The following is a 24,476-nucleotide window of genomic DNA, read 5'->3' on the forward strand; positions in this document are numbered from 1 at the left end:
TTTTTGTTTTTTTAATTCTTCAGGCATCTCTAGCCTATAAGATATCCAGATGTCTTTGGCTGCCAGTCAATCTCACCCAGTCTGCTTTTTCAATCTGAAGTTATTAAACCTTGCTGTGTGGCATTTTCAGCCATTCGGGCCTGTAGAAATGGTGTTAGGAAGCCACCGTTCTCCCTGTCCGTAAACTGAAGTAGAGGGATACACACTGTAACCCTCCTTAGGTTTGAAATATTTGCTACTCTTCATCTTTTATGAATCATAAAAATAGCAGAGGACAATAAAATTTTATTTTTAGTGTTTCCAGATATAACTCAAAATCTCTCCCAACTTGTAAAATGAACACAATGTAATCTTTAGACAATACACTATAGAGAGGTATATGGTACTGTGGGGTTTACACCTTCACCAGATTTAGATGTGTCTGCCTGAAAATTGTAAGTTATTGTAGAATGTCTGAAGCGATCCTGGCTGCTCCCTTTAGAGCCCTGGCTAGGCGTTCCCCTTTCATGGTCATGGTGCTGCACCAGTAAATCCAACAGGCAGTTGCTGCTAACATGCCTGGATTGGCACAGTCTCTCTTGGGTAGGAACATTTCAGACATTAATAATCCACAACCTCTTCTCCAAGGTTTTCTACAAGCCCCAAAAAGCCTGTTTTCCTCAGGCAGGTGTCACATTGGCCAGGTTACTTTACTAGCCGACCTCTATTTAAGTCTGTTCCCCAGGGCTGGGATTATCTCAGCAATGAATAACAATCTTCTCACCCAATGATTCTCTACCTATAAACTTAGTGTTTGGTCCCTTCAGTGCATTACAAAATGTTTTGTTTCTTCCAGTATCTGGAATAATCATCTCTTTCTATTCTCTTGTTTGGTCAGAGACATGGAAAAGAGTAATATCATGGACCTCTGTAGTACCCTACTACACTCATTTTTGATGTGCAGCTAACTTTTCCCAGAAGGGAGTGGTGCATGTTTTCCTCTCCCAACTGCTTTTTTAAACTCAGAAAGTGACAAAGAACTTCAGAGTTGGTGGATCTTGGAGGGAAAGATTTTTAACCAAAGCCTTGCAGAGTGATAAATTAACAGGACTATGGATACCTCAGAGACCTCTTGTTTAGTGTGCAGCTATCATTAAAGAATACAAAACCAGATGTTAGGATGCATATGGAATAGGATGGCAAATAATACCATTACTTACTAGTTGAGTCTGCTCTGGAATAATGTGTGCAATACTGGTCCTGAGTCTCAAAAATGGGGAGGGTCAGAAAAGGCCTAACCTATTAGGATGAGACCTTTTCAGAAGGCAGCTTATTCCACATCTGTCTGCTAGGAGATTTCCTGTACCTTCTCCAGAAGCAGTTAGTGCTGGCCATTGTTGGTGATCATACTAGGTGGACCCTGGTTTGACATAGTTTGGCAATTCTCTTTCTAAACATGAGTGCTTTTATCACACACTGTTCTTTCATTAGGATAGCACTCTTGTGCTGGGGTCCACTATCGCAGTCAACCTTTCAGAACTCAACATCCGCATGGGAAAAGCCACTACAACAATGTCTAGACTGAAGAAGAGGGTATGGCAAAACAACAAGCTGACAGAACACACAAAGATCTGTATCATACATGTGTTATCAGTATACTGTTGTATGGGAGCGAGATATAGACCTTATACTCTCATCAGAAAACAAGGCTCAACAGCCTTCATATGTGTTGCCTTCGTCGAATCTTTGGAATCTCCTGGAGGGACAGAGTCACGAACACTCAGGTGCTCAAACGGGCCAGCATACCAACACTCCTCAAACAGAGATGCCTCCACTGTCCTGAATGAATGATGGGCACATCCCCAAGGACATCCTCTATGGCGAATTGGCATCTGGAAAAAGACCCAAAGGATGCCTAAAATTGCATTTCAAGGATATGTGCAAGCAAGACCTCAAAGAAATGGATACGGATTTGAACAAAGGGAAGATCACACTCAAGACCGCAGCCTTTGGAAACAAGAGCTTAACAAAGGTCTCCGGCGTTGTGAGGAAGCCATCCAGCTTATCAGAGGAGAAAAGAGCTCGCAGAAGGCAGAGCCCAAAGGGTTGAAACATCACCTTTAAATGTGACAGATGCGGAAGAGATGGTCTCTCTCAAGCACGTCTCTTCAGCCACGTTCACGGCTGTCATAAAACCAACTAAATAAATCCCTTACCTCTCAGGGGCACAGACCCATGGTCTCTTGAGGCTGAAGGATGCCTACTACTTGCAGCAGCAGGAGCTTCAGAGGAAAGCAACACTTCACTCAATACCACCCAGATCTTTTTACTACAGTGAGACTATGGGAAAGGAGACTTGACTCAGAATTAGGCCAAGACTCCCACTCCTACTGGAGATTGAAGAGTGCCTATAGTATATGGGGAAAACCCTCCAATATGGCAGGTCAGAGGGAGTTTTCACATTGCTCCTTACAGCACGGGCATTGTGTAGCTGGTCTGAACTCCCTCCCCAAGTTTAACTATTAGGGTTTTCCCTACAGGACCCTTGTCCTTGCCTGACTTTAGGCAGAGTTTGCTCCCCCTATGCAAGTTATGGAGGTGGGCTACTTCCCATTCTCACTGGAGTGAAGGAGTCTGATCAGATACTAGGATGATTCAAAGTCCAGTTAATTGCTTCATGAGGAGCAGACTTTCATGGAATTGCTTATGTGCCCATTACTGTACATCTAATGCATAGCCTCCCCCCAGCCCCTCAAGGGGGAGTCAGAGTGGTCAGCTATAAAGGCTATAGGATAACTAGTCAGATGCTACATCTACACTATGAGCTATGATTCCCAGCTTGTATACACAGTGAGCTAGCGTGAGTATAAATAGCATAAACAGGAGTGGCATGACTTAGTCCTGTCAAGTACAAAACAGCCTAAAACTGATGGGTATGTACTGGGTCCAGCTTTTTGACTACATTGCCATTTACACTCTCACTAGCTTGATGGGAGTTAGTGCGAGTATGTGAAAATGAGCTGGAAATACCAGCCCCAGCCCTTGGTGTAGTTGTAGCCTGTACTGAATCTGATTTATTTTCTGGACAGCCAGTTTAAAGGTATATCCAAGTCTATTCTCACACACACAGTCTCTAGAGAACTCGATAGTGGATGAGTTGGTGTTTTAGTGAGGATAGGAATCCATTCTCCCTTTTGCACAGTTGCTGTTATTGTACACTGACAGGTACAGGAAAGGGAGATCCCTTCCTTTGAGTATATAGTTTATATTAAGCCTGTGCCAGCACTAGATGCATCAGTATCCAGGCTTAGAGTTTGTATTGAGAGAGGAGAGCACAGCCAGTTAAATTTTACAGGGAACAAACCATAAACGTGGGGATCCTGTTAGGCACATGTTCTGTGTAATTACTCATTTACAATAGCTTGTGTGTATTGAAGAAATACTTTTAGCTGATGTTTCACGTTTGCTCTTTACCCTTCATGAAAATCAGTTTATGAAATAATAATAAAGCAGCCATGATCACACACAGGAGGAGTCCAGGGGCCAGCAAGTTACGTGTCAGCATCTGGAAGAGAGGAAAAATGTTATTTTGTTGCTTGATTTTTGTAGAGTTCTCCAGTAGAGGAAACATGGCACTTGATATACTAGTAATTTGCAGTTCATCAGGCTTGCAGTGCTGTCATGGGTCCGAGAGTCTGGTCTCACTTCTAGAAAGCTATAGTTCTGATCACCTTCAAGAACAGATAGTAAGCTAGCCCTGTCTCACTATCTGATGCAGGGCCTAAGTGTTTGTACATAACCTAGCCCAGCAGAGCTCCGACTAAATTCAGGGTCTCTAAACCCTATTGTAAACACATGTAGATCAACTGGTCAATGAAGTCTGGCTGCTCCAGAGAATGATTGTATGAAGCCAGTCCTTCACCGAGACAGAAGAAACTGTAGGTTGAAATTTTCAATTCAGTCTGGGGGATTAAGATATCTCTTCCATTAAAATGAGAGGTCTGTCTAAATGTACATGTCTTGATTTTCTTTAGTGGCATTTTCTGCTCCAGTTAAATGGAGATATTGTGTAAATTTGGCCTGAAGCTTAGTTAAAAGTGTTGAGGCCCCATGTTTGTTTGGCTACAAGCCAGTTGTAAATTGTATAGATGAATACAGGCAATAAGGCCTAATGTTCTCACCTAGTTTGGTCTATATGTTTTTCTCCTCAGTTGGTTCAGGATCAACAATCCAGACTGGCCCAGCCAATACATAACCATGGAGACCAGAATATGGTTCAGAGTGTTGATCTGGAAAGTTTTACAAGATTGTTATTGACAGAATAAAGGACCATAGATACTGTACTCTGACTGGCTTTAAATCTACTGAGATTCTGAAGTTGTCAAGTACCAGTGTTTTAAATCATCAGCTCAAGGTCACAGGAGCCAGTTAGCATAGAGGATCAGAGTTTTAAAGGTATTTAGGCACCTTGCTACCTTTAAAAATCTAGGCCAGAGTATTTTAAACATGGCCAAATGCCCCCAGTGTAAACATACCTATCCTCTTCCTGGTAGGGTCACACCAGCCTCCACAGGTCCAAATGTTGCCAGACGACACCTTAGGAGGAGAGCAGACTGTGACCGTGCAGTGCAAGTGCACCTGAGAAGAGAGAAATTCTTGTTAGTAAGGGATCTGTTTGCTTTTCACCTACCACTTACCAAACTTATGCTTGTAAAGGGAAACGTCTATTGGAGCTGGCATTGGATTTGTAGTTCTGTGTTAAGGATCTTTTTGTATGAGAGAGGTTGAGACAGGAGGTTTTAACCCACTAGCCATGCAGAGGCTGTACAGAAACTGAATCTACAGTGCCAGGTGTGGCTGCCTGCTTATTAAGAAGCTCATGCCAAAACTGTCTCATATTGGTTTCCACTGAGCGCAGGAGATGTTACCAGAGGTTGAAATGGCCAGGCTGTTCTTTGGCCTGGTTACTTGAGGCAGCTACTAGCAGTGCTAGAATCCACTCAGATTAGAATGGGAAGAGCTACTGGCAAGGCATCCTAAGGTGAACAACCCTTGACTGTCACCCGTTTCCTTCTCTCACCAGGCTTGCCAGAGGCACAGGTTAGCATTCTAGGCATCCTGCCAATCTACCTTTTCCTCTGCCTTCCCCACTAGCCAGGCATTTAAGTGGACAGTTGGAGGGGATGGAACAGATGCAAGTGAGCTGAGTGATATTTCATATGGCAGTTATGGCACATGCTGGTTTGCCTGGTTGACTTAGTGCCAGATATTTGAGTTGAAGCACCAAGAGTCTGATCCTATTAAAAAAAAGAAAAGTCAGAAACTGTATGAGTTATATTTCCATACCAGCCCTTTAGTTTACTCCAGCAAGTGCCACTATCATAGAATATCAGGGTTGGAAGGGACCTCAGGAGGTCATCTAGTCCAACCCCCTGCTCAAGGCAGGACCAATCCCCAACTAAATCATCCCAGCCAAGGCTTTGTCAAGCCTGACCTTAAAAACCTCAAAGGTTCCACCACCTTCCTAGGTAACGCATTCCAGAGCTTCACCATCCTCAAACTGAAAAAGTTTTTCCTAATATCCAACCTAAACCTCCCCCACTACAACTTGAGACCATTACTCCTTGTTCTGTCATCTGCTACCACTGAGAACAGTCTAGATTCATCCTCTTTGGAACCCCCTTTCAGGTAGTTGAAAGCAGCTACCAAATCCCCCCTCATTCTTCTCTTCCGCAGACTAAACAATCCCAGTTTCCTCAGCCTCTCCTCATAAGTCATGTGTTCCAGACCCCTAATCATTTTTGTTGCCCTCCGCTGGACATTTTCCAATTTTTTTCCTCATCTTTCTTGTAGTGTGGGACCCATAACTGGACACAGTACTCCAAGCCACACCAATGTCGAGTAGAGGGGACCGATCACGTCCCTTGATCTGCTGGCAATGCCCCTACTTATACAGCCCAAAATGCTGTTAGCCTTCTTGGCAACAAGGGCACACTGTTGACTCATATCCAGCTTCTCGTCCACTGTAACCCTTAGGTCCTTTTCTGCGGAACTGCTGCCTAGCCATTCAGTCCCTAGTCTGTAGCGGTGCATGGGATTCTTCCGTCCTAAGTGCAGGACTCTACACTTGTCCTTGTTGAAACTATCCCTACCCTCCAGCATATCTACCTCTCCTCCCAGTTTAGTGTCATCTGCAAGCTTGCTGAGGGTGCAGTCCATGCCATCCTCCAGATCATTTATGAAGATATTGAACAAAACCGACCCCTGGGCACTCCACTTGATACTGGCTGCCAACTAGACATGGAGCCATTGATCACTACCCGTTGAGCCCAACAATCTAGCCAGCTTTCTATCCACCTTATCGTCCATTCATCCAGCCCATACTTCTTTAGCTTACTGGCAAGAATACTGTGGGAGACCGTGTCAAAAGCTTTGCTAAAGTCAAGGAACAACACGTCCACTGCTTTCCCCTCATCCACAGAGCCAGTTATCTCGTCATAGATGGCAATTAGATTAGTCAGGCATGACTTGCCCTTGGTGAATCCATGCTGACTGTTCCTGATCACTTTCTTCTCCTTTAAGTGCTTCAGAATTGATTCCTTGAGGACCTGCTCCATGAGTTTTCCAGGGACTGAGGTGAGGCTGACTGGCCTATACTTCCCCAGATCCTCCTCCTCCTCTTTTTTAAAGATAAGTGCTACATTAGCCTTTTTCCAGTCGTCCGGGACCTCCCCCGATTGCCATGAGTTTTCAAAGATAATGGCCAATGGTTCTGCAATCACATCCGCCAACTCCTTTAAGTCACTAAAGCTGTGCAAAGCAAATTTTGGCTTCAGAGGAACCAGCAAAACTGAAGTGCACACTAGTCAGGCTTATTGGTCTGTCAGCAGTTCCTCAGCTGGCTAAGTCATAAGCTCAGCGTTACCCTTGAGGTGCATAAATTGGGCCTCTTTCAAGAGAGGAAGTTAGGATAGCACTTTTAAGTTTATTCCTCAGTATAAATTTCCTCAGTTTAGAGCACACAAGTGTTAGGGTATCATTTCACAGCCTAGATTCTCTAACTTCTCTTAATCTTACCTGTCCCAGCAGAGGTATCAGCATCCTTACTGCCAATCTTTTAAAGTGAGCGGGATGTTTCACTCTTCTACTAGCAGATACTGGATAGAACTCTGTAACAGATTTGTTGTTTTCGTTCCCACAGCTATTTGAGAGATCAGAGCAACACCACAGTTAGAAGTGATCAAGATGCTTCTGATGAACAATTTTGTCATTTAAGCTAGTTCTACTTGCCCATCCACAGTAATGTTCCATTGTGACGTGCTTTTGAAGTCTGAAGACCCAGTCATCCAGCAGTTATTCAAGTGTAATTCAACATTGGGTTCCTCATCTTTTAGCTCTACCTCAAAAAATATGGGCTCCAAGGAAGGTTTAACTATTGTCAAATTTGGTTCATAAAGTTCCATGAAAGATTCATCTTGAAAAGAATGGGTTTGGGGATTTTGTTAATCAATTTAAGACTCATTTGATACTATCCTAGTTTTCAAAGAAGGAAACTTACCTTTGGATACCCTTGCAATTATATTCAGAACTTGTCTGGTCCTTCTGTGTCCTACAGAAGATAAAGTTAAGGATGGTCTTTTACAAGAAGGAATTAAAGCACTGAGATAAGAGTGCTTACCACCACTAGAGTCACACAAATGTTATAAACTGGAGGAAAAAAAAAAAAGAGTCATTACCTGCAACATTTGATCTCACCATCATTGTACCATAGCCAAAAGGAGGGGATCCATTTGTAGGTAGATTGCTAACCATAGCAGTATGCATCAGTCTCTCTTTTGTTGGGTAGTAGCACAAGACTGTCAATCTACAATAACAGAATTATTATTATTGACACTTTCCAGGCACCATCACTATGCTGAGTGGAGTCAGTGAGTAGGAGTCCTACCTATAATCTGGATCTCTTGTGATTCTAGGTGGTCCCCATGGTGGAAGAATCTTTTTCTCATAAGATATTTCATTTTCATAAATAATGTGATCACCTTCAAACTGTGCAAACCAAAAATTGATTAGAATTTGAGTTTACTCAGAGAGTGAAAAAACACTCTTCACAGTTGCTTACCTTTAGTAAAGTGCCACAAGTGGAGACATGGAACTGGAAGAAGGCTTGTTCCTCATTAAAGTCTTTGGGCTTGCAGGTACTGTCTTTCAGTTTTGTTTTGCCCATATCAATGGAAGGAATTGTCTTCATTGGGGCAGATACTGTTACAGTTCCATTAGGGTAGCACACTAAGAAAGTCAGAGAGGCCGTTAGATTCAGGAACGCCATCGAGTTCCATTTCGTAGATCAAGACCTAAATAGCTTACCTATAAATTCTGAAGAATTAAAATTGCAGCTCACAGAGAATGTTTTTATGGTCTCCAGAGTATTTGCTTTCCTGAGTGCAAGATCAAACCTAGTTTTGAGTCTTTGAAAGGACACTTCCTGTAAAGAAAGTGACAATATTTCTCCAGTGAAAATAGTTTACTGATCAGAGAGAGACTGCTCTCTTTAGTTTGATGCTACTTTAAACACTAGCAAAGATATAACATTTGAGACAAGTGTGAAGACTTAAGCCTGGTCCAACCTGGGTCATAAGTCAAGTTTACGAGTGCAGACTAGTTAGGCATGGTACCAGCTGCATACGTTTTGACTGGCTATTGTAGAGTAGCCTAGATGTGTATTATAATCTAGAGTTTTACATGGGCTAAATGCAACTTTAGCCTAGTCACTCTGTTAGAAGGAATTCTTTAGCAAGAATCATGTTTAAACATGGTGCCTGACCCAATATGGACAGGTCATCTGCCTTAACACCTGACAATTTTGTGTTTGCTTCACATGTATGGGGACCACTTGAGCCATTGCACTGGGTAAATGAATGCAGTGGAATCATAGGTCAGGAGTCAGATCTCTTGTTGTGGTTGTGTTTACTTTACTTATTGGAAAGTCATTTCCCCTTGATATTTTCCTCATTAGAAATGGTTACTGTAACATTACAAGACAAGCTTGGGAGTGAAATGCCTTTCCTTCCTGATAAGAAACCTTTTAGATACCAAAGCCTTACAATATAGTCTACATACCTCATAGATAATCCCCATAGTAAACAGAGGTACTTGCAACACCAGATGGGTAGAATTGGTAGTCAGGAGATACCTATTTGAGAGCACAGTTTGCTGATTCAGAAGTTCGTTACCAATGTACAGGTTCCAGTACTGATACAGAGCTGAAACGGGAACTGCTAGATACAGGTTCTCTTTATCACAGTAACCAACTGCTTCTGGTAGTTCTGTGAAAGAAGCCAGGATGTAGACTGGACACACAGTTTTAGTTACGGCATTAATTCTTACCATGGAGAAATTGTTTGTATTGAAACTATAGATTGTATTAGATACCTAGCATCATTTTAGCCTTCAAGGTATTGCATCCAAGATATGGTCAAAAGTCCCAGTTGATTAGCAACTGCCCGACTGACTTCCGGCTAAACTCCAACTTTGGTAAGACTAATTGGGCTTTATTTTATCTCAGCCTCCTTTCACTTCAACTCAAGACATGTTTTCTAAGATAAAGGCACTACAATCAGAAGGATCTGTAGCCGAGCACATTGTAAAACCCAGAAGTTGGAGAGAATGTCAAGTAGTAGGTCTTAGTAGTTGACTATCTGATCTACTTTGTGCAATTTTGCCATTTCTAGAGTTTACAGAGCTGTGTTTGGGCCAATTGAACTTTACCCTGAACGTAAAAGCTGAGCGATTTCAGCTTGTCCTAATGTAAATATGAAGTGAGCTGTAGCTCACGAAAGCTTATGCTCTAATAAATTGGTTAGTCTCTAAGGTGCCACAAGTACTCCTTTTCTTTTATCTGAAAAGTGTTACCGGTAGATGCAGTGATACTAAAGTTGTCTGGGTTTGGCTAGTTTCAGGTCTTCGCTGGATTTGGCTAGCCATTTCTTTTAAACATGTTGCCTGACCCATGACTAGCTTTTACTGCTTATGGGGTCTCCAGGGCAGATAATTAGCCTTGACAGAATGAAGAAGAGCTGCCATCTGAAAAGCAGTGAGCTAGCCATATTGCCAATAATGAGCAATTATTGAGTGGGATTTTTCCAAAAAGCTCTCATCATTGGCCTAATTTAGTTTCCATTGGCATCAATGAAAATCCTACCCATACTATACCAGTCTCAATCAGTCAGTACGGGAGGAAGCTTACCAATATCAGCAACCACACATTCTACTTCTGCTGGATGATTATATGGTTTCATTTCAGGACCCACATGTAACGTATAGTTAACACGGAGGGTATATTTTGTTTCATTTCGATTCACATACTGAAAAGAAAGTCAGAAGAGAGAGTGAGGTTTCAGCAGCATTTGCTTCCAGCATAAACAAGAATGTATTTGCTGTGTATTTGTTCCCCACAACAGAAAATGTCATTGATCTTACTGCTTCATATAACAGCTCTGTATGAGCTGGTCCAAGATTGTGTTGAAGTGTTTGCACTTTACCACCCTTTTCAAACACAAGGAGGTTAGATCACCCATCTAAACTCATGCTATTTTACAAACTTGTGCTGCAAACGTGCCCAGCTCCAGGCTTCCACGTCTTCTTGTAATCTGTCTAGCATCTGCTCAAGTCACAGTTTGAACTGCATTACGTAAAAAGCTGGTTCATGAATGGCTGGATGTTTGTTGGACAAGGTTTACTGCAGTATTGCAAAAACTGATCACTCTGTTTTTCTAAGTTAAGCAGTCCTATCCCAACAGGCAGTTATTTAATTGATTGAATAAGATCCTGCTGCTGAACAATGTATGCATGAGTCCTATCCCTGTTAACAGAAGCATCAGAAGCCGCCATAGTTTGTAGGTCATTTAATCACACCTGAAGTTGCATTTTGCCCATAGTCCTATACGGGGCAGGGCAGCTGCTCAAGACTTTCTAAACAGAATATTAACTCAGGTCAGGAGAGTGATACCTTCATTGACATTGCATGGTTGGTGGTTAGTGGTGCCAGATCTAGGTTTTGAACAATGGCTGCCCTAACATGTTCACATGACAGTCATAATGTGTCATGATCTTCCACATCATAGCAGAGCTGGTTGGGAATTATCCAACAAGGTGGTTTTTGCTGGAAGTTAAAATGATGATTCACCAATCCCAGAGCTGTTCGCAGGAAAGGGTTGGTTTCAATGAATTTTGACTCTAAAGTGTTTTGAAGTGTCAAAAAGTTTTGTTTTTAAATGTCGGTTATGTCTACCCTATGACCTAGGGGTGTGATTCCCAATTAGCATACACATACTTGCGCTAGCGAGGGTATAAATAGTAGTGAAGCCACAGAAGGATGGGCAGCAGCACGGCTTCACCATGCCGAGTGCAAACCCACCTGAATCTCATGGGTACATAAGCGGTACAGCCAAGCCATGCACTAGTGCAGCTACACTACTATTTATACTTGTGCTAGCTCTCATTGAGCTAGCGTAAGCATACGTATATGAGCTGGTAATCACACGCCTAGCTCATAGTGTAGATGTAGCATTACGTTAAATTACGGTACATCTAAAATGGCTGAAATGAAAGTGAGGCATTTGGGGTTCATGAGTATTTGAGATTTTTAATTTTTGCCCTGAAAGTTTCAAGATCTTAAATTTGTGGGATGGGAAGAAGAGTTTCCTACTGAGCACAACATCATAGCCACCTTATCTTACCTCCTTCAGAACAGTAGGATCATCAAAAGGCACTTCTAAGTTAAATCCCTTTGTTCCATTGGGGAAAGTAATTTCATAAACTTTGTACCCATGATGCTCTGCCTCTCCTGGGGAAAGTGGCACATTTCCTATTGTGATTGTCACCAGAGAGACGTCAGGAAGAAAAGATCCAAATGCAACATCAAATATTCTCTTCTCTGGAAGAGTATCTGTTAGGTTGATAGCATATAGTTACTGCAAATGCTTATCTAGTACTGTAGGACAGTTAGAAGCCTCCCATTTTGCTGTGCTCAAGCAAGATTATCTAGAGGTTAGCTCTTAATGGCTCTATTATTAACGTTTAGTCAGATCTGAGATAGTCTGATTACACAGGAATTTTCACCCCAAGCTATAGAAGATTAAATATATACAACACGCTTGAAGGAATGCGAGTGTAATTACTTTCTAGAGATCTATTATAAGAGTCCAGTGACAGGCAGGGAATCTAGACTAAACAGATAATAAGGTAGTGATACTATATTAAAGCACCATTTTGATTTAAAAATAAATTATCCAGGTAACTATGAAGATGTTGAGTCATAGCTTGTCTACACATGTAACAAGAGAGGAGCTTTTGAAAACTGAGTGGCAAGCACTCTACTCCCAAACTAATGAGTGTAGGCTTGAGGTTGGGAGTGGGACGATGAGATATCCCTCCTCATTTGATGCACCCCGCAGACATTCTTTCCCTGCAGTAGGTTAGTCACACTTTGCTCAATGGAAGACACTGATGGAATTAGGGCTTGTCCTCGCTACAGGCTAAATCGGTGCGGCTGTGATTGATGCAGCAGCGTCAATTTAATGGGTCTGGTGAAGACACGATAAGTCGATGGGAGAGTGCTCTCTGGTCGACTTCAGTACTCCACCTCAACAAAAGGCAGAAGGTATGTTGATGGGAGCCACTCTCCTGTCGACATAGCGCGGCGTAGTTACAGCTGTAAGCAGATCTAAGCTACATCGACTTAAGTTACGTAACTTACGTAGCTTAAATAGAGTAATTTAGATCAACTTATCACGTTAGTGTAGACAAGGCCTTAGAGTGGCAGAATCTGGTGTTCAAATCAGCAACTCACATCAAATCCCTAGTGATTATTCTCCATTTTGCCCCTTATTTGCAGATCTTAACCATAAGGGAATATCTGTGTGTAACAGAATTGTTTAGTTTTATCAAGATTTAGATCTAGACATTCATTTCACCTGAGAGCTAGCTAGCTAACTAAATTAAACTTCCCAGTTAAGTGAAGTATTTTGGTTGATACAACTTCACAGCAGAGGCCACACTAATAACTCAGAGACAAAGAAAAAAAAAAAAAAGAGCACCATCTTATTATTGATCTAGCCAGAGGAGTGACTTACTGTTGATGACTGTTGGTATTCGAGGCATGAAAGGTGTAGTGATGGGCTTGATCACAGTATACTTAGTCATATGCCAATCTACATCTGTCCAAGTGTGCTCCAAGAATAAGTTGATACTGTAGATTACTCCATGGACTCCATTGGCTACAGTGCTCTAGGAGACAAGATTTTAGACATACCAAGTAGTACTGAGCATGGATACGGCTGCAGGTTTGTCACAGTGGGGGAAAAATGTCACAGACAGCCTGATTTTCCCATTTGTCCATGAATTTTCTGTGTTTGACACCCCCACAGTGGTGGCTCCTGCCCCACAGGGCTGGGTCCCGCTCCCCATTCTGGGTGCTCTAGGTCACAGTGTCTGACCCAACCCTCCATTATGATTGGAGGGATGTCTCCCATTTTGTCCTTTAACCCTGGTAATTTGCTAGGGTGGGCCATCATTTTCAGAGTAGAGCTGGCTTGCTACACCGTGCACCAAGACAGTTTGTATCCTGCAGACACACTGCAAAGTTAGGTTGCTGCAGGTGATTAGCAGTTTCATCAATATCAAATTTATAACAGCCATTAAGAGTTTTAGACAGTGTCTTGTAGAAAGGCTGTTAGGTCCCTTCTGTAGCCATCTAGAACCATTCTTTGCATGTGCATTTTTGTTTGATAATAACCCCCTCACCAGTCAATTTGTCATTCTAGTGATGCGTTTCAGAATCCAGTGCAAGTCAAGACAGATGCCTAAAACACATAGATTGTACGCATGGCATGTGTAGAGTCAGGCTTGCATCTAAGGTGTGAAGCTGTGTCAGGCTGTACTTCTAACAGCTGCTTAGGCCATCGAGGGAGGGTTAGCAAGGTCTTTTAAACTACGGAGACAGAATAGTAAATTGGCAGATTATCCAAAGGAGACATTCTTGCTTCCCTCTTGCTTTGTAATGCTGCACTCACCCTTGCTTCCTGGTTAGGCCCTTTCAGGGCAAGAATACATCATTAAGAGACTGTTAACAAGATAATTCTTTTTAATTAATTTTTAGATCCAGATCTTTTGCTAACAGAAAGCTTGAGAGGAAAGTGTTCTGAAGGAAGGAACTATTACTCCAAGGGTCCATACTTCAGCATGGACCATATTTTAAATGAATGGGCTCGTGGGCCCACCTCCTCTCCCATTCCTCAAACAATCATAGAAATGTAGGCCTGGAAGGAACCTGGAGAAATCATCAAGTCCAGCCCCCTGCATTGACGCAGGTCCATGTAACCTAGACCATCCCCGATTGGTGTTTGTCCAACCTGTTCTTAAAAACCTGCTATTCTGGGGATTCTACAACCTCTCTTGGAGCCTATTCCAGAGTTTAACTACCCTTACAGTTAGTAAGTTTTTCCTAATATCTAACCTAAATCTCCCTTACTGCAGATTAAGCTCATTACTTCTGGTTTTACCTTCAGTGGACATGGAGAACAATTGAACACCATTCTCTATGCAACAGCCCTTAGCATATTTGAAGATTATTATCAGGTTCCCCTCCCACCGTGTCTTCTTTTCTCAAGACTAAACATGCCCAGTGTTTTTAACTTTCCTTACAGGTCAGGTTTTCTAAACTTTGTCTCATTTTTGAAGATAAGTACTATGTTTTCCTTTCTCCAGTCCTCTGGGACCTCACCCATCTAGATAAGTTCTTGAAGATAATTGCTAACAGTTCCAAGACTACTTCAGTTAGTTCCTTAAATGCCCTACTATGAATTTCATCAGTCCCTGATGACTTGAGTAATCCAATTTATCTAAATATTCTTTAACGTGTTCTTTCCCTATTTGGCTTGCATCCCTTTCCCCCTTTTTGTTATTATGAATAGTGCTGAGTATCTGGTCACTGTTAACCTTTTAAGTGAAGTCTGAACCAAAATAGGCATTAAACACCTCAACCTTCTTGATGTCATCAGTTAGTAGCTATCCTTCCTTGCTAACTACAGGACCTACACTTTCCTTCATCTTTCACTTTCTCTAACATATTTAAAGAACCTCTCCTTCTTGCCTTTTATGTCCCTTGATTAGCGTAACTCAGTTTGTACCTTAGTCTTTGTAATTTGGTCTCTACATATTTGTGCTATTCTTTGGTACTCCTCCTAAGCAATTAGTCCATGTTTCTTCTTTTTGAGTCAACTCTTTATATCACCTCTGTGGATCCACAGCAGTATTAAAAATATTTAGGATTGTTTTCTAATCCTGTGTAGGGGAACCTCTGCTAGTTAAAAGCTGGCTCTGTTGCCTTCTACATCAGCTCCATCCCTGTGCAAGAGCTGCACCGCCCAGCATAATGGGGAAGGCAGTTGGGGGAATGGAAAAGTGAGGACCGGCTATGGCAAATTCTTTGCTGCATCATATGCATTGCACTTGGAGCAGAGGGCAGTTTCGGCATAAACTTATATTTGGGCAGGCAATCAAGATTGAGGGACTGGCTTCCTGATACCTTTCTCCAGTGCACCCCAGCTTTGCTCAAGCTGAGAGAGCTATTGAGCCCTTAGTAGATTTTTAATAGTCTTTTAATCCAGTTTAATATCTTGAAGAAGCTTGCATCACGCAACACATCTCCACCAGCAACTGCTCGATGGACCCCTGTTTGGAAGTCTCTGATCTCCTTTATTAGTCTCCAGAGGGTGTTAAATTATGATAGGTTCTCACTAACCTTTAATCTGCCCCCAGCTGCTCCAATGGGGACAGTCATTCGAATGTGTGTCTTGTTGTGTTCCAGAATATAATTCTGTTCAGGGTGCATTATTCTTTGGCCATCGACTCCCACTGAAATGTTTTTGGACACGAAGGTGGGTTCTTGAGGCACTAGTGTAGGGATAATGCTTGGCACAGTCCAAGTTATAGCAGTATCAGTGAATCTGGTGCCATCTGTTGATTCAGATAATCAGATGATCAAACCATTCTTCAGTGCAAGAGTTTGTGTTTCCAAAGAAACAGGACTGAGCTTCATTCTACAATGGCTGCTGCCACCACCGCCTCCTCCTCCTCTTTATCCCCCAGCCCATTCCACCAAGAACTTCTATAGCCTTCCCTAGAAGCATGGCATTCAAAGTAGTCTGATCATTTCAGATGAGTTACTACCACTCTTACAAAGATACCCCTTAGCCGTGTTACTTACCTATCTCTTAAACCCACTCTCCCTCTTAAACCCACTCTATATCCCGCACCCCCCAATCCCTGAGATGCACCAGAATTTCAGTCTTGTAAAATAAAGGGGTCTACCCCCAAATGTTACTCTTGCTGAACCAAGAAGGGTAACAGGTTTTTACTAGATGTTGCAGCACTTTTGCATTAAGGCTCCCTGCCCTGTATAACTGGAGAGTTAACAGTGATGCTTTTGAGGCTTTCGATTCCCACTACAGTGGCACAAAATATAACCCCTTATGTTATGCAAGAAATCCCAGCTTCTGCGGGTGTTATAACTCTGCATATGCATTATCTAAATAGGACTCCTGGCCCGGTGGTAGAAATAGGGTTTTTCTGATCTTGATACTCAGTTGAAGGACAGTCTGATGTAGCTTTTTTGATGGCTTATTGCCTTTGTGTAAAGGTGTATATAGGAATGAGGGAGAAATGAAAAAATGAATTAAGCAAATCGTACTTTGGAACGCATCTAGGAGAGGTTTGTTTTTACATTGCTTCTCTTGAAGAGCCAGCTGCAGCTTGGCCTGAAGGAAGAGTTTTCTACTAGCTTGCGCAAGTGACTATTTTTTGGTAGGCTTGGTAAATTGTGAAGTGATACCTACCGATAGGACATGAGACAGTTGTGTCAATCAAGAGAAGCAGCCACCTCTGCTTGTACATGGAAGTGGAACTGACTGAGTTCATATTCACACCATTAACCTATGGAAAGTTAAGAAATACTGTTGCTGGACAGAAACTGGAAACAGTGCCTTTCAGTCCCACCACAAGACGTACCACTCACCACTGCAAGTTTAGATTCATTACTGGAATATGGAGCACGCAGGAACACTCGAGCCAGTGTATTATTGAAGCTGTAACCCAGGTTGGCTGCGTCGCTTACCATTATTTTCTTTCTCCCTGAAGGAGAAAGAAAGATCAGTTGCCATACCTGGTATTCCACTTTTTGAACCTGAAAGAGAAACATGGTTGGATGAGATGAGATATAGGTGGACATGTGACCCAATTATTCTGCCATTAAGATTTAGACCAGGGGTCGGCAACCTATGGCACGTGTGCCAAAGGCAACACGCGATCCGATTTTTAATGGCACGCTGCTGCCTGCCTGCCAGGTCCCACCCACCGGCCCTGGCAGCGGGCCGAGCGGGGGCAGAGTGAAGAAGCTTGATCCTCCCGGCAACTGCTGCAGGGCAGGCAAGGCCCCCCCCCCTCCGCTTGCCTCTTCCCCCAGGGTGCTGGGTTCCTGCCCCACCTCCTCTCCCTCCCTGCCGCCATCAGCTGATGACCCTTGCGAGGGAGGGGGAGAAGCGGAGCCGCAGAGGAGGCAGAGAAGAGGTGGCGATGGGGCCATGGGGAAGGGGGTGCCATTAGCCACTCTGGGCAGGGGGCTGGGAGCACCCCCACAACCCTAGCCCACACCTCCAGCCCTCTTCCCTGACCCCTACACACACACCTCAGCCCCCTGCCCTGACCCCTGCACCCCCCAAAACACTCCCCTCCCTCTGCCCTGACCCCTGCACCATCCTCACGCACACCCAGCCTTCTACCCTGACCCCTGCACCCCCTCACGACCCCAGCCCTGACTCCAGCACCCCACACACATACCCAGCCCCCCCTCCCCATGCCCTGACTCCTGCACCCCCCTCACCTGCCCCCAGCCCTCTTCCCTGACTCCTGCACCCTCCTCACACCCCCGCACATTCCCACCCCCACCCCTCGCACCAAATGGGAGCTCCTGCACCTCCCCCCCCCCACATTCCCACCTGCACCCCTCGCACCAAATGGGAGCTGCCCTGCTAAGCACTCCACACCCAAACTTCCTGCCCCAACTGAGCCCCCTCCCTCATTCTAGCTCCTGGCCAGACCCTGCACCCCAACCTGCTCCTTCACCCCCAGCGCTGTGCTCAGTGCACTCCCACCCTCAGCTCAGTGCAGAGAGAGAGAGAGAGAGGAAGAGAATGGGCTAGAACCAGGGAGAAGGTAGGTACCCACTCTACGTGGGCAGGGCCAGGATCCCAGACTGGCAGCGGGCTGAGTGGGTCCGGCAGCCGGGACCCTGGTGGGCGGGAGCCGGCGGACGGAGCCTCAGAGCGGCAGCGGGCTGAGCTGCTCAGCCCACTGCAGGTCTGGAGTCCCGGCCGCCAGCCCCGCTCAGCCCACTGCCGACCTAGGTGAACAGAACCCCAGGCAGGCAGTGGGCTGAACGGGCCAATTTAATTTTAAATGAAGCTGCTTAAACATTTTGAAAACCCTGTTTACTTTACATACAACAATAGTTTAGTTATATAATGTATAGACTTATAGAGAGAGACCTTCTAAAAAACGTTAAAATGTATTACTGGCATGCGAAACCTTAAATTAGAGTGAATAAATGAAGACTCGGCTCACCACTTCTGAAAGGTTGCCGACCCCTGATTTAGACTGGAGGACACTGCTAGCCTATCCTAGGACAGAAATGTACATGCCTTACATGAAGGCAAGGCAGCATGCAGCTATTGCAGGCATCTCCTAGAGAAGTCATATGGTCTTTACCTTTGGAGGAAGCTTATGTTTGTGGCCCTGAAAGAGTCCCCACAATTACGAAGCCCTTAGTGCTTTAGGACACTGTGATTCAACCTTTTTGATACCAGGGACCAGCTTGCTGCCTTCCTAAACTGTGTCAGGGAGATCTCAGGGACCAGCCCCAGTCCATAGACGGGTCACTGGGAAACACTGCTTTGGGTAACTGGACTACTTTAGTGTGCTTTTATTGCTGAAGCAGCCTAGAGATCAAATGCCAGACTACTTTAAGGAGTAACATTTAGAATATAAATGGCCAGGTTTTGTTACTGCATCCACTTTTCTCCTCCGCAGTCTAGTGAGCTTGCTGTGATTTGATCAGTATCCCTTATCATCTAGGAAAGTTTTCCTCTCCTGGAAGGCTGACTTGCATCTATGTTTGATAGAACCTCTGCCTTATATGCATTTCTAGTCGAGCTTGTAGGCGGACACAGATTGAGCCAGATTCCAAGAATGACAGCATCGTCACCCAAACCACTGATTTACGATGATGCAGAGCAAAGAGAAGCCACTAGAAAACATGCTCCTCCATACCTCTGGCAGAGCTGACATCCATATTGCAGTGTCATCGTCTGAAATTGCAGGAACATCACTCTTCACCGACACCTGGAAGTGGAGCAGAGATGGGCAAACATGAGCTGCAGCATGCTTTTATATGTACTGAGAAGGCAGGGAGCTTTGGAGGAATGTTATTAGCATCTCAGTTACATATGGAACATTTGATCAGGCTACATTTACAGGACGTTAGTGACAATCTTCATAGCCTTCCCCTTAAGAACACACAGTTCATAGTAATTAACAATTGGCTAACTCTATAGTGTTTTAAAGAGTACAGCAAGGGTTTGTAGAAGACTGCATGAGTTTGGAACTCAGGATCCAGCCAGTTAAACCAAAGTGCATGTGATGCTTTTGCTGTTAAACATTCAGGGTGCAATGCTAGCCATCACTTACCAGACAGGAAGTCAAGGTTTGGATTCACTAGTAGTAAACTGCTGCCACTCCGTAAGTGTGGTGCAGTGCTCACCATTGGCACCAGACATTTTAGCATGAGGCTGGACAATCTCAAGTCCTAGAAGACTTACTATATCACTGCAGCCTTGCCCCTGAGATAATTATGTAACCAGTATATAAAAAGAGGTATACGAAGTTGGCTCATGTTTGGGACTGGTGCAAGGTTCTACTGTGGCAGTTGGATGCTTGTAACATAGCATCTGACATATCCAGCAGGAGGCTGGCCTCATTGCTGATAAAATCCCTGAGATGCACCAGAATTTCAATCTTGTAAAATAAAGGGGTCTACCCCCAAACGTTACCCTTCCTGAACCAAGAAGGGTAACAGGTTTTTACTAGATGTTGCAGCACTTTTGCATTAAGGCTCCCTGCCCTGTATAACTGGAGATTTAACAGAGATGCTTATGAGGCTTTCGATTCCCACTGCAGTGGCACAAAATATGGCATTCCCAGCAGGAATTGAGTGTTACCGGTCACAGATCAGGAATACCCAAGATACAGAACCTTACATATTTTAATCTATTAGTAAGCATTCTGGCGGACGTTCTTCGACTTTAGTACATATGTGAAATTGGCAGATGTCCCTATTGCTCAAGTTGAGAGCTTTCCCTTATCCCAGGATATTGTTAGGGTAGAGTAAACTGCTCACACGTGTCTTAACTTAGAGACTGCATTGATTTGCAGAGAGCCTCGATGTTTTAGCTTTTGATGGATAAGTTACCTCCATATAATTTTCTTCACATACAATTTCTCTTGGAGCCCATGGAGAGTATGTACAATACATAGGATAGGTGTAGGTTGCAGCTTGCCTCATGTCTGGAGAGGAGGACACCTTTACGTTTATAGTAAGAGAAAACAATTCATCTGCCTAGAAGAAACAGAGTGTACAAGGTAAGTTTTCTAGAAATTTAAGAAACGACTTCTAGTAATTTAAGAAACGACTTCAGCAGTAACTAGTATTCTTGCCACAAGACTCAGAGTATTACAGCAAGTTACAGTTAAAAAATTGGGGTCAGTCATAGGCTGTCTTCACTTACAAGAGTGGGGTGTTTACATCAGGATCACTATCCCACTGCACTGTCCAAGTGGAGATGAGTCACTAGTAGTATTTATCTGGATGTAGCCAGTCATGGTAAACCCTGTAACCCCCACCTGGCATTTACCTCAACTGGCTTCACCAAGATGACTACTACTGGTGCCTCATCTCCGCTTGGATAGTACACAGAGAGAGCTATCCCAATGGAAGAAATCCTTTCCCATCTAGGGAAAGGTCTTTTTGTCAGAAATCAGTACTTACAGTACAATTAAGCAAAGACCTTAGTAGAATGCAAAGCTGGCCCATTATTCTTCACACCATTTCACCCTGTTTTATAGCAGAGTGGGATTGAACCAGAACATTTTACTTTACTTGAGCCCAGGGCTTCTGTGACTTCCCAGCTCTAGGCCAAGCACTTAAGCAGGTGATGTACTGTAGCCCAAGTATGGCAAGTACCTCATCCCCTCATTATTACTATGGTTCTAAATCACACAAGCCTGTGACTGACCTACACCTGGTGGCCTTTTCAGCAGATGCCTACAAGTCTACTGCTTTCCAGTGAGACTTTCAAGACTCCCCAGCAGCAGCAAAGACAAGTTTGAACGGGCAGCCAGTTAGCAACAACAATCTGGAGTGTCATTTTATTGGAGCAGAGGAAGTCCCATGCCAGGCAAACTGACCCGTCCTCCCGGTGGTGTGCAGAGGCATCAATCTTCCCTCCTCCATGCAGTCAGCACGACTTCTCATGTTCCCATCATACCCCATTGAGAAGTCATATAGCATCACAGTCTTATGTGATCAGTCCGCATTTCCTACAGCGACTGTTTGGAGACCAAGCCTCCCAGGTAGGCTTTGGGCCTCACCTTGTTTGCCACATGACAGCCAAGCACAGAAGCCCGGAAGATAGGATTGCCCCACACATCTACTGACAGAACATAGCCACAGCGAGCAGCCAATTTCTCATCAAGCAGGACTGTGCCACCAGAGGGGTCTAATGACAAGGAAAGGACACATCTAGTTATTGACAAGAAACATAATATAGGTGGAAAAAGCTTAAGTAACTCATCTGACTCAGGTACATCAAGGTCACACTTTCCACGTGATATTTAGATGGAGTTACAATCCTCACCCCCATTCAGAAGGTAGGTCTAAATTGGTCAAGCCAGCATGTTCCTTAAAGAAGCCAGTAAGACCACACCATTAGGGTGAATGTGACAGCCCTGTACTTTCACAAGACTCACCTATTACATTATCTTAGAACCTAGTTCTCTGTACATAGCAGCCTGTAGCTCAGATGCCTTGAGGAGCCATTCAGGACAGTTTTTGCTGGTGGCCGCTCTGACTATTTTTTTCCTAACGTTAATTAAGTATTTTAGGAAATATTAATATGCACATATACACATCCAAAGCATTGTAATTTGTTTATTGGGAGCTAGTAAGTCTGCTGTGAAAAGTGATTAACAAACATACAAGTATCACTTTTCACAGCAGACTTACTAATCTCTGGCAAGTTTGGGGACAAATTAAGCCCTGGATGGGGGGTCAGGGAGGCAGCAGGGTGGGAGTGGGGGTGGAGCCCAAAGTTCCGTGGCTGGAGGATAGAGCTGGAGTCTGCCGCCCCACCACCCCGGGACTGAAGGCCAAATCTGAGTCCCACTGCCCCTGGGAAGGTAGGGAACTCACCAGTACTCCTCTAGCGTTGTGCCCCAGGTGTCTCCAAATGGGGGCTGGGCCCAACCCCTGCTGGTGGCCCTAGAAACCAACACCAAGGTGGTGTATCCAGGAGCACCTGGGAGGGGGAGTGGCCATTACTCCCCCCCATCACAGCCCAGGATGGTGTGGCTGCAAGAAAAGCCCCTGGTGGCCACATGCACCACATTTGAGAAATGCTGGTTCTAGCAGACACTGTTTAACTAGCTGCCATGCCTGGTTCTTCTACAGCCCCCACTACTGGAGAGTTTGAGCACGTCAAACTCACACACCCCTGTCATGTAGGGAAGTAGTATTGTCCCTAGCTGTAGATGAGAAACTAAGTGACTTACCCAAGTTCTGCACCAGAGTAGGGGATTGAACCCAGGTCTCCAAAGCCTTGCACAAGTACCTATACCACTGGACCATCCTTCCACCTGTTTCTTAGTTACATTAGATGTAAGGCACAAAGGAGAAGGTTCCTGGAGCTGTTAGTTACACCCATCTGTACAGATATTGGCCAAGGCCACAGCTATTAGACCCTTGGTAAGTCACATCACTCTCGTCCCACCATCCTGCCAGTTTTTTAAAATAAGTCACCAGCGAACATTTAAAGGGAAAGTCCCTCAGCAGCTAACACACAGGTTCTGAATCTAGAGGCAATTTGAGAACTTCCCCAGTCCACCCCTGGTTTGAGATCTGTCACTTTGCTACTCACCCACGAGCTCCAGACTGAAGAACTTTCCCTGCAGGAAGCGTTTGTCCAGTTTCACCCAAAAGATCCTGGAAGGGCAGCTGCTCTCTATAAAACCTGGGGTGCGGGCAGAGGAACAGAGAAGCAACGGGGGCTAGATTGCAGAGCAGGCACACCAAGGCCCAGGCCTCCCCCGCAGAGAAAAGGGAAATGTTTCTGACAATCTCTTGTTGTCTCATTTCACCAACCTGGGGGAGCAGCCTGCACCACTCGAGTCCTCCCTAGCCCGGGCTGGAGCCACAGAAGGAGCAGCGAGACTCTGCAATACAGACCGGTGCAGGGGTGAATAGAGCAAACAGACCAGAAAGAGCAGGCAGGTAGGGGTATGGGATCAGAGTCCCTTTACCTGCAGAGCAATCTGCCTGCAGCCTCCATGCTTTCCCACGGCCCTGATAAATGTGGCAGTGGGGCTGGATTGCAAAAGCTCCTCCTCTCTCTGGCATGCTCCACCTGGAGGCAGAGCCACCCTAGGAATGGCAAGGGGGGAACTGCTGCTGGGCCCTGTTCTAGAGTGTGGGGCGCTCTCTCTCCTGGACCCACACTGTGACTCCAGGAACAGGCATTTGTACTGGGGGCTGGAGGGGTGTTGAATCCTCTTGTATGAGTTGTTGATGAGCCTTTAACCTTATCTGGGGCAGCAGAAGAGAAACTCCCCACAACTAGGTGTTTGCAAGGTTAGTGTGCTAGGAGGCACTGATATCCGGAGCAGGCCATTAGAAGCAATTCTTGCAAATCCTATTGTTTTGCCATTCGGTCTGGAGTAGTTATGTAGCATTTCCCCAGGGGTTTTTCATGTTACTGCTAAATACCCTGGTGACCCAGCAATGCCAGAGATAACAGCAGCTCTGTGACGGCTGCCCTTGGCTTTTGAGTCCAGTCATGCTTGCCCTTTGATTTGTTTGATCACAGCCGAGTGTTTTGATGAAAACTTTTCACTCCCTTCTGAAATGCTCTGCTGTAATCAAGGCAGTCAGACAGGTGTGGATCTGGTCAGTGATCAGCCAAACTAAATATGTTATAGAGAAGATAGAGGATGGTTTATTAGAAGTTGGATTATTGGGTACAACAGCATCCCCCTGTGGAAATGGGATTGCTACCTGGGGAGGGGAATTCAGGAAGTGTGTATGTGGGGTCAATCTGATAAGTCAAAACCAGGACTTT

The 24,476-nt window shown here is 44.5% G+C and overlaps 1 protein-coding gene across 5 annotated transcripts; it reads right to left on the reverse strand.

Moving 5' to 3' along the window:
- Nucleotides 1-302: 302 nt before the first annotated feature.
- On the reverse strand, nucleotides 303-23,717 carry LOC311517684 (zona pellucida sperm-binding protein 2-like). Of its 5 annotated transcripts, none has more exons than XR_014710757.1 (24): nucleotides 23,662-23,717; nucleotides 23,504-23,574; nucleotides 23,280-23,372; nucleotides 21,736-21,863; nucleotides 20,558-20,704; nucleotides 19,360-19,431; nucleotides 17,051-17,218; nucleotides 16,872-16,968; nucleotides 15,779-15,993; nucleotides 13,110-13,263; nucleotides 11,715-11,923; nucleotides 10,223-10,340; nucleotides 9,097-9,302; nucleotides 8,344-8,461; nucleotides 8,099-8,265; nucleotides 7,925-8,025; nucleotides 7,716-7,843; nucleotides 7,538-7,588; nucleotides 7,270-7,453; nucleotides 7,057-7,180; nucleotides 4,515-4,617; nucleotides 4,161-4,268; nucleotides 3,454-3,544; nucleotides 303-1,871 (listed from the first exon to the last, which is right to left on the reverse strand). XR_014710757.1 is itself a non-coding variant. In XM_084622741.1 (23 exons), exons 1-22 carry the CDS (start codon nucleotides 23,688-23,690, stop codon nucleotides 4,171-4,173), a joined length of 2,700 nt encoding a protein of 899 aa, XP_084478867.1. In that variant the 5' UTR covers nucleotides 23,691-23,717; the 3' UTR covers nucleotides 303-3,544; nucleotides 4,161-4,170. The 5 variants fall into 5 exon arrangements, 3 of the variants coding, with proteins under 3 accessions (XP_084478867.1, XP_084478866.1, XP_084478868.1); XR_014710758.1 differs by having other exon boundaries at nucleotides 3,344-3,544; XM_084622741.1 differs by having other exon boundaries at nucleotides 303-3,544; nucleotides 11,715-11,842.
- Between the last annotated feature and the right edge of the window lie 759 nt (nucleotides 23,718-24,476).

This window comes from Lepidochelys olivacea (genome assembly GCF_965140295.1).
Source record: "Lepidochelys olivacea isolate rLepOli2 genome assembly, chromosome: 3".
In the NCBI taxonomy this organism is placed as follows: Eukaryota; Metazoa; Chordata; order Testudines; family Cheloniidae; genus Lepidochelys; species Lepidochelys olivacea.

What these genes read in the sequence shown, in the direction of transcription:
- LOC311517684 (XM_084622740.1), bottom strand. Translation starts at nt 23,690, where the DNA reads ATGGAGGCTGCAGGCAGATTGCTCTGCAG. An exon ending in CTATGGGGATTATCTATGAG is followed by an intron (nt 8,462 to 9,096) that starts GTATGTAGACTA and finishes CTTTCTTTACAG; the next exon opens with GAAGTGTCCTTTCAAAGACT. An exon ending in CTTGTGGCACTTTACTAAAG is followed by an intron (nt 8,026 to 8,098) that starts GTAAGCAACTGT and finishes TGGTTTGCACAG; the next exon opens with TTTGAAGGTGATCACATTAT.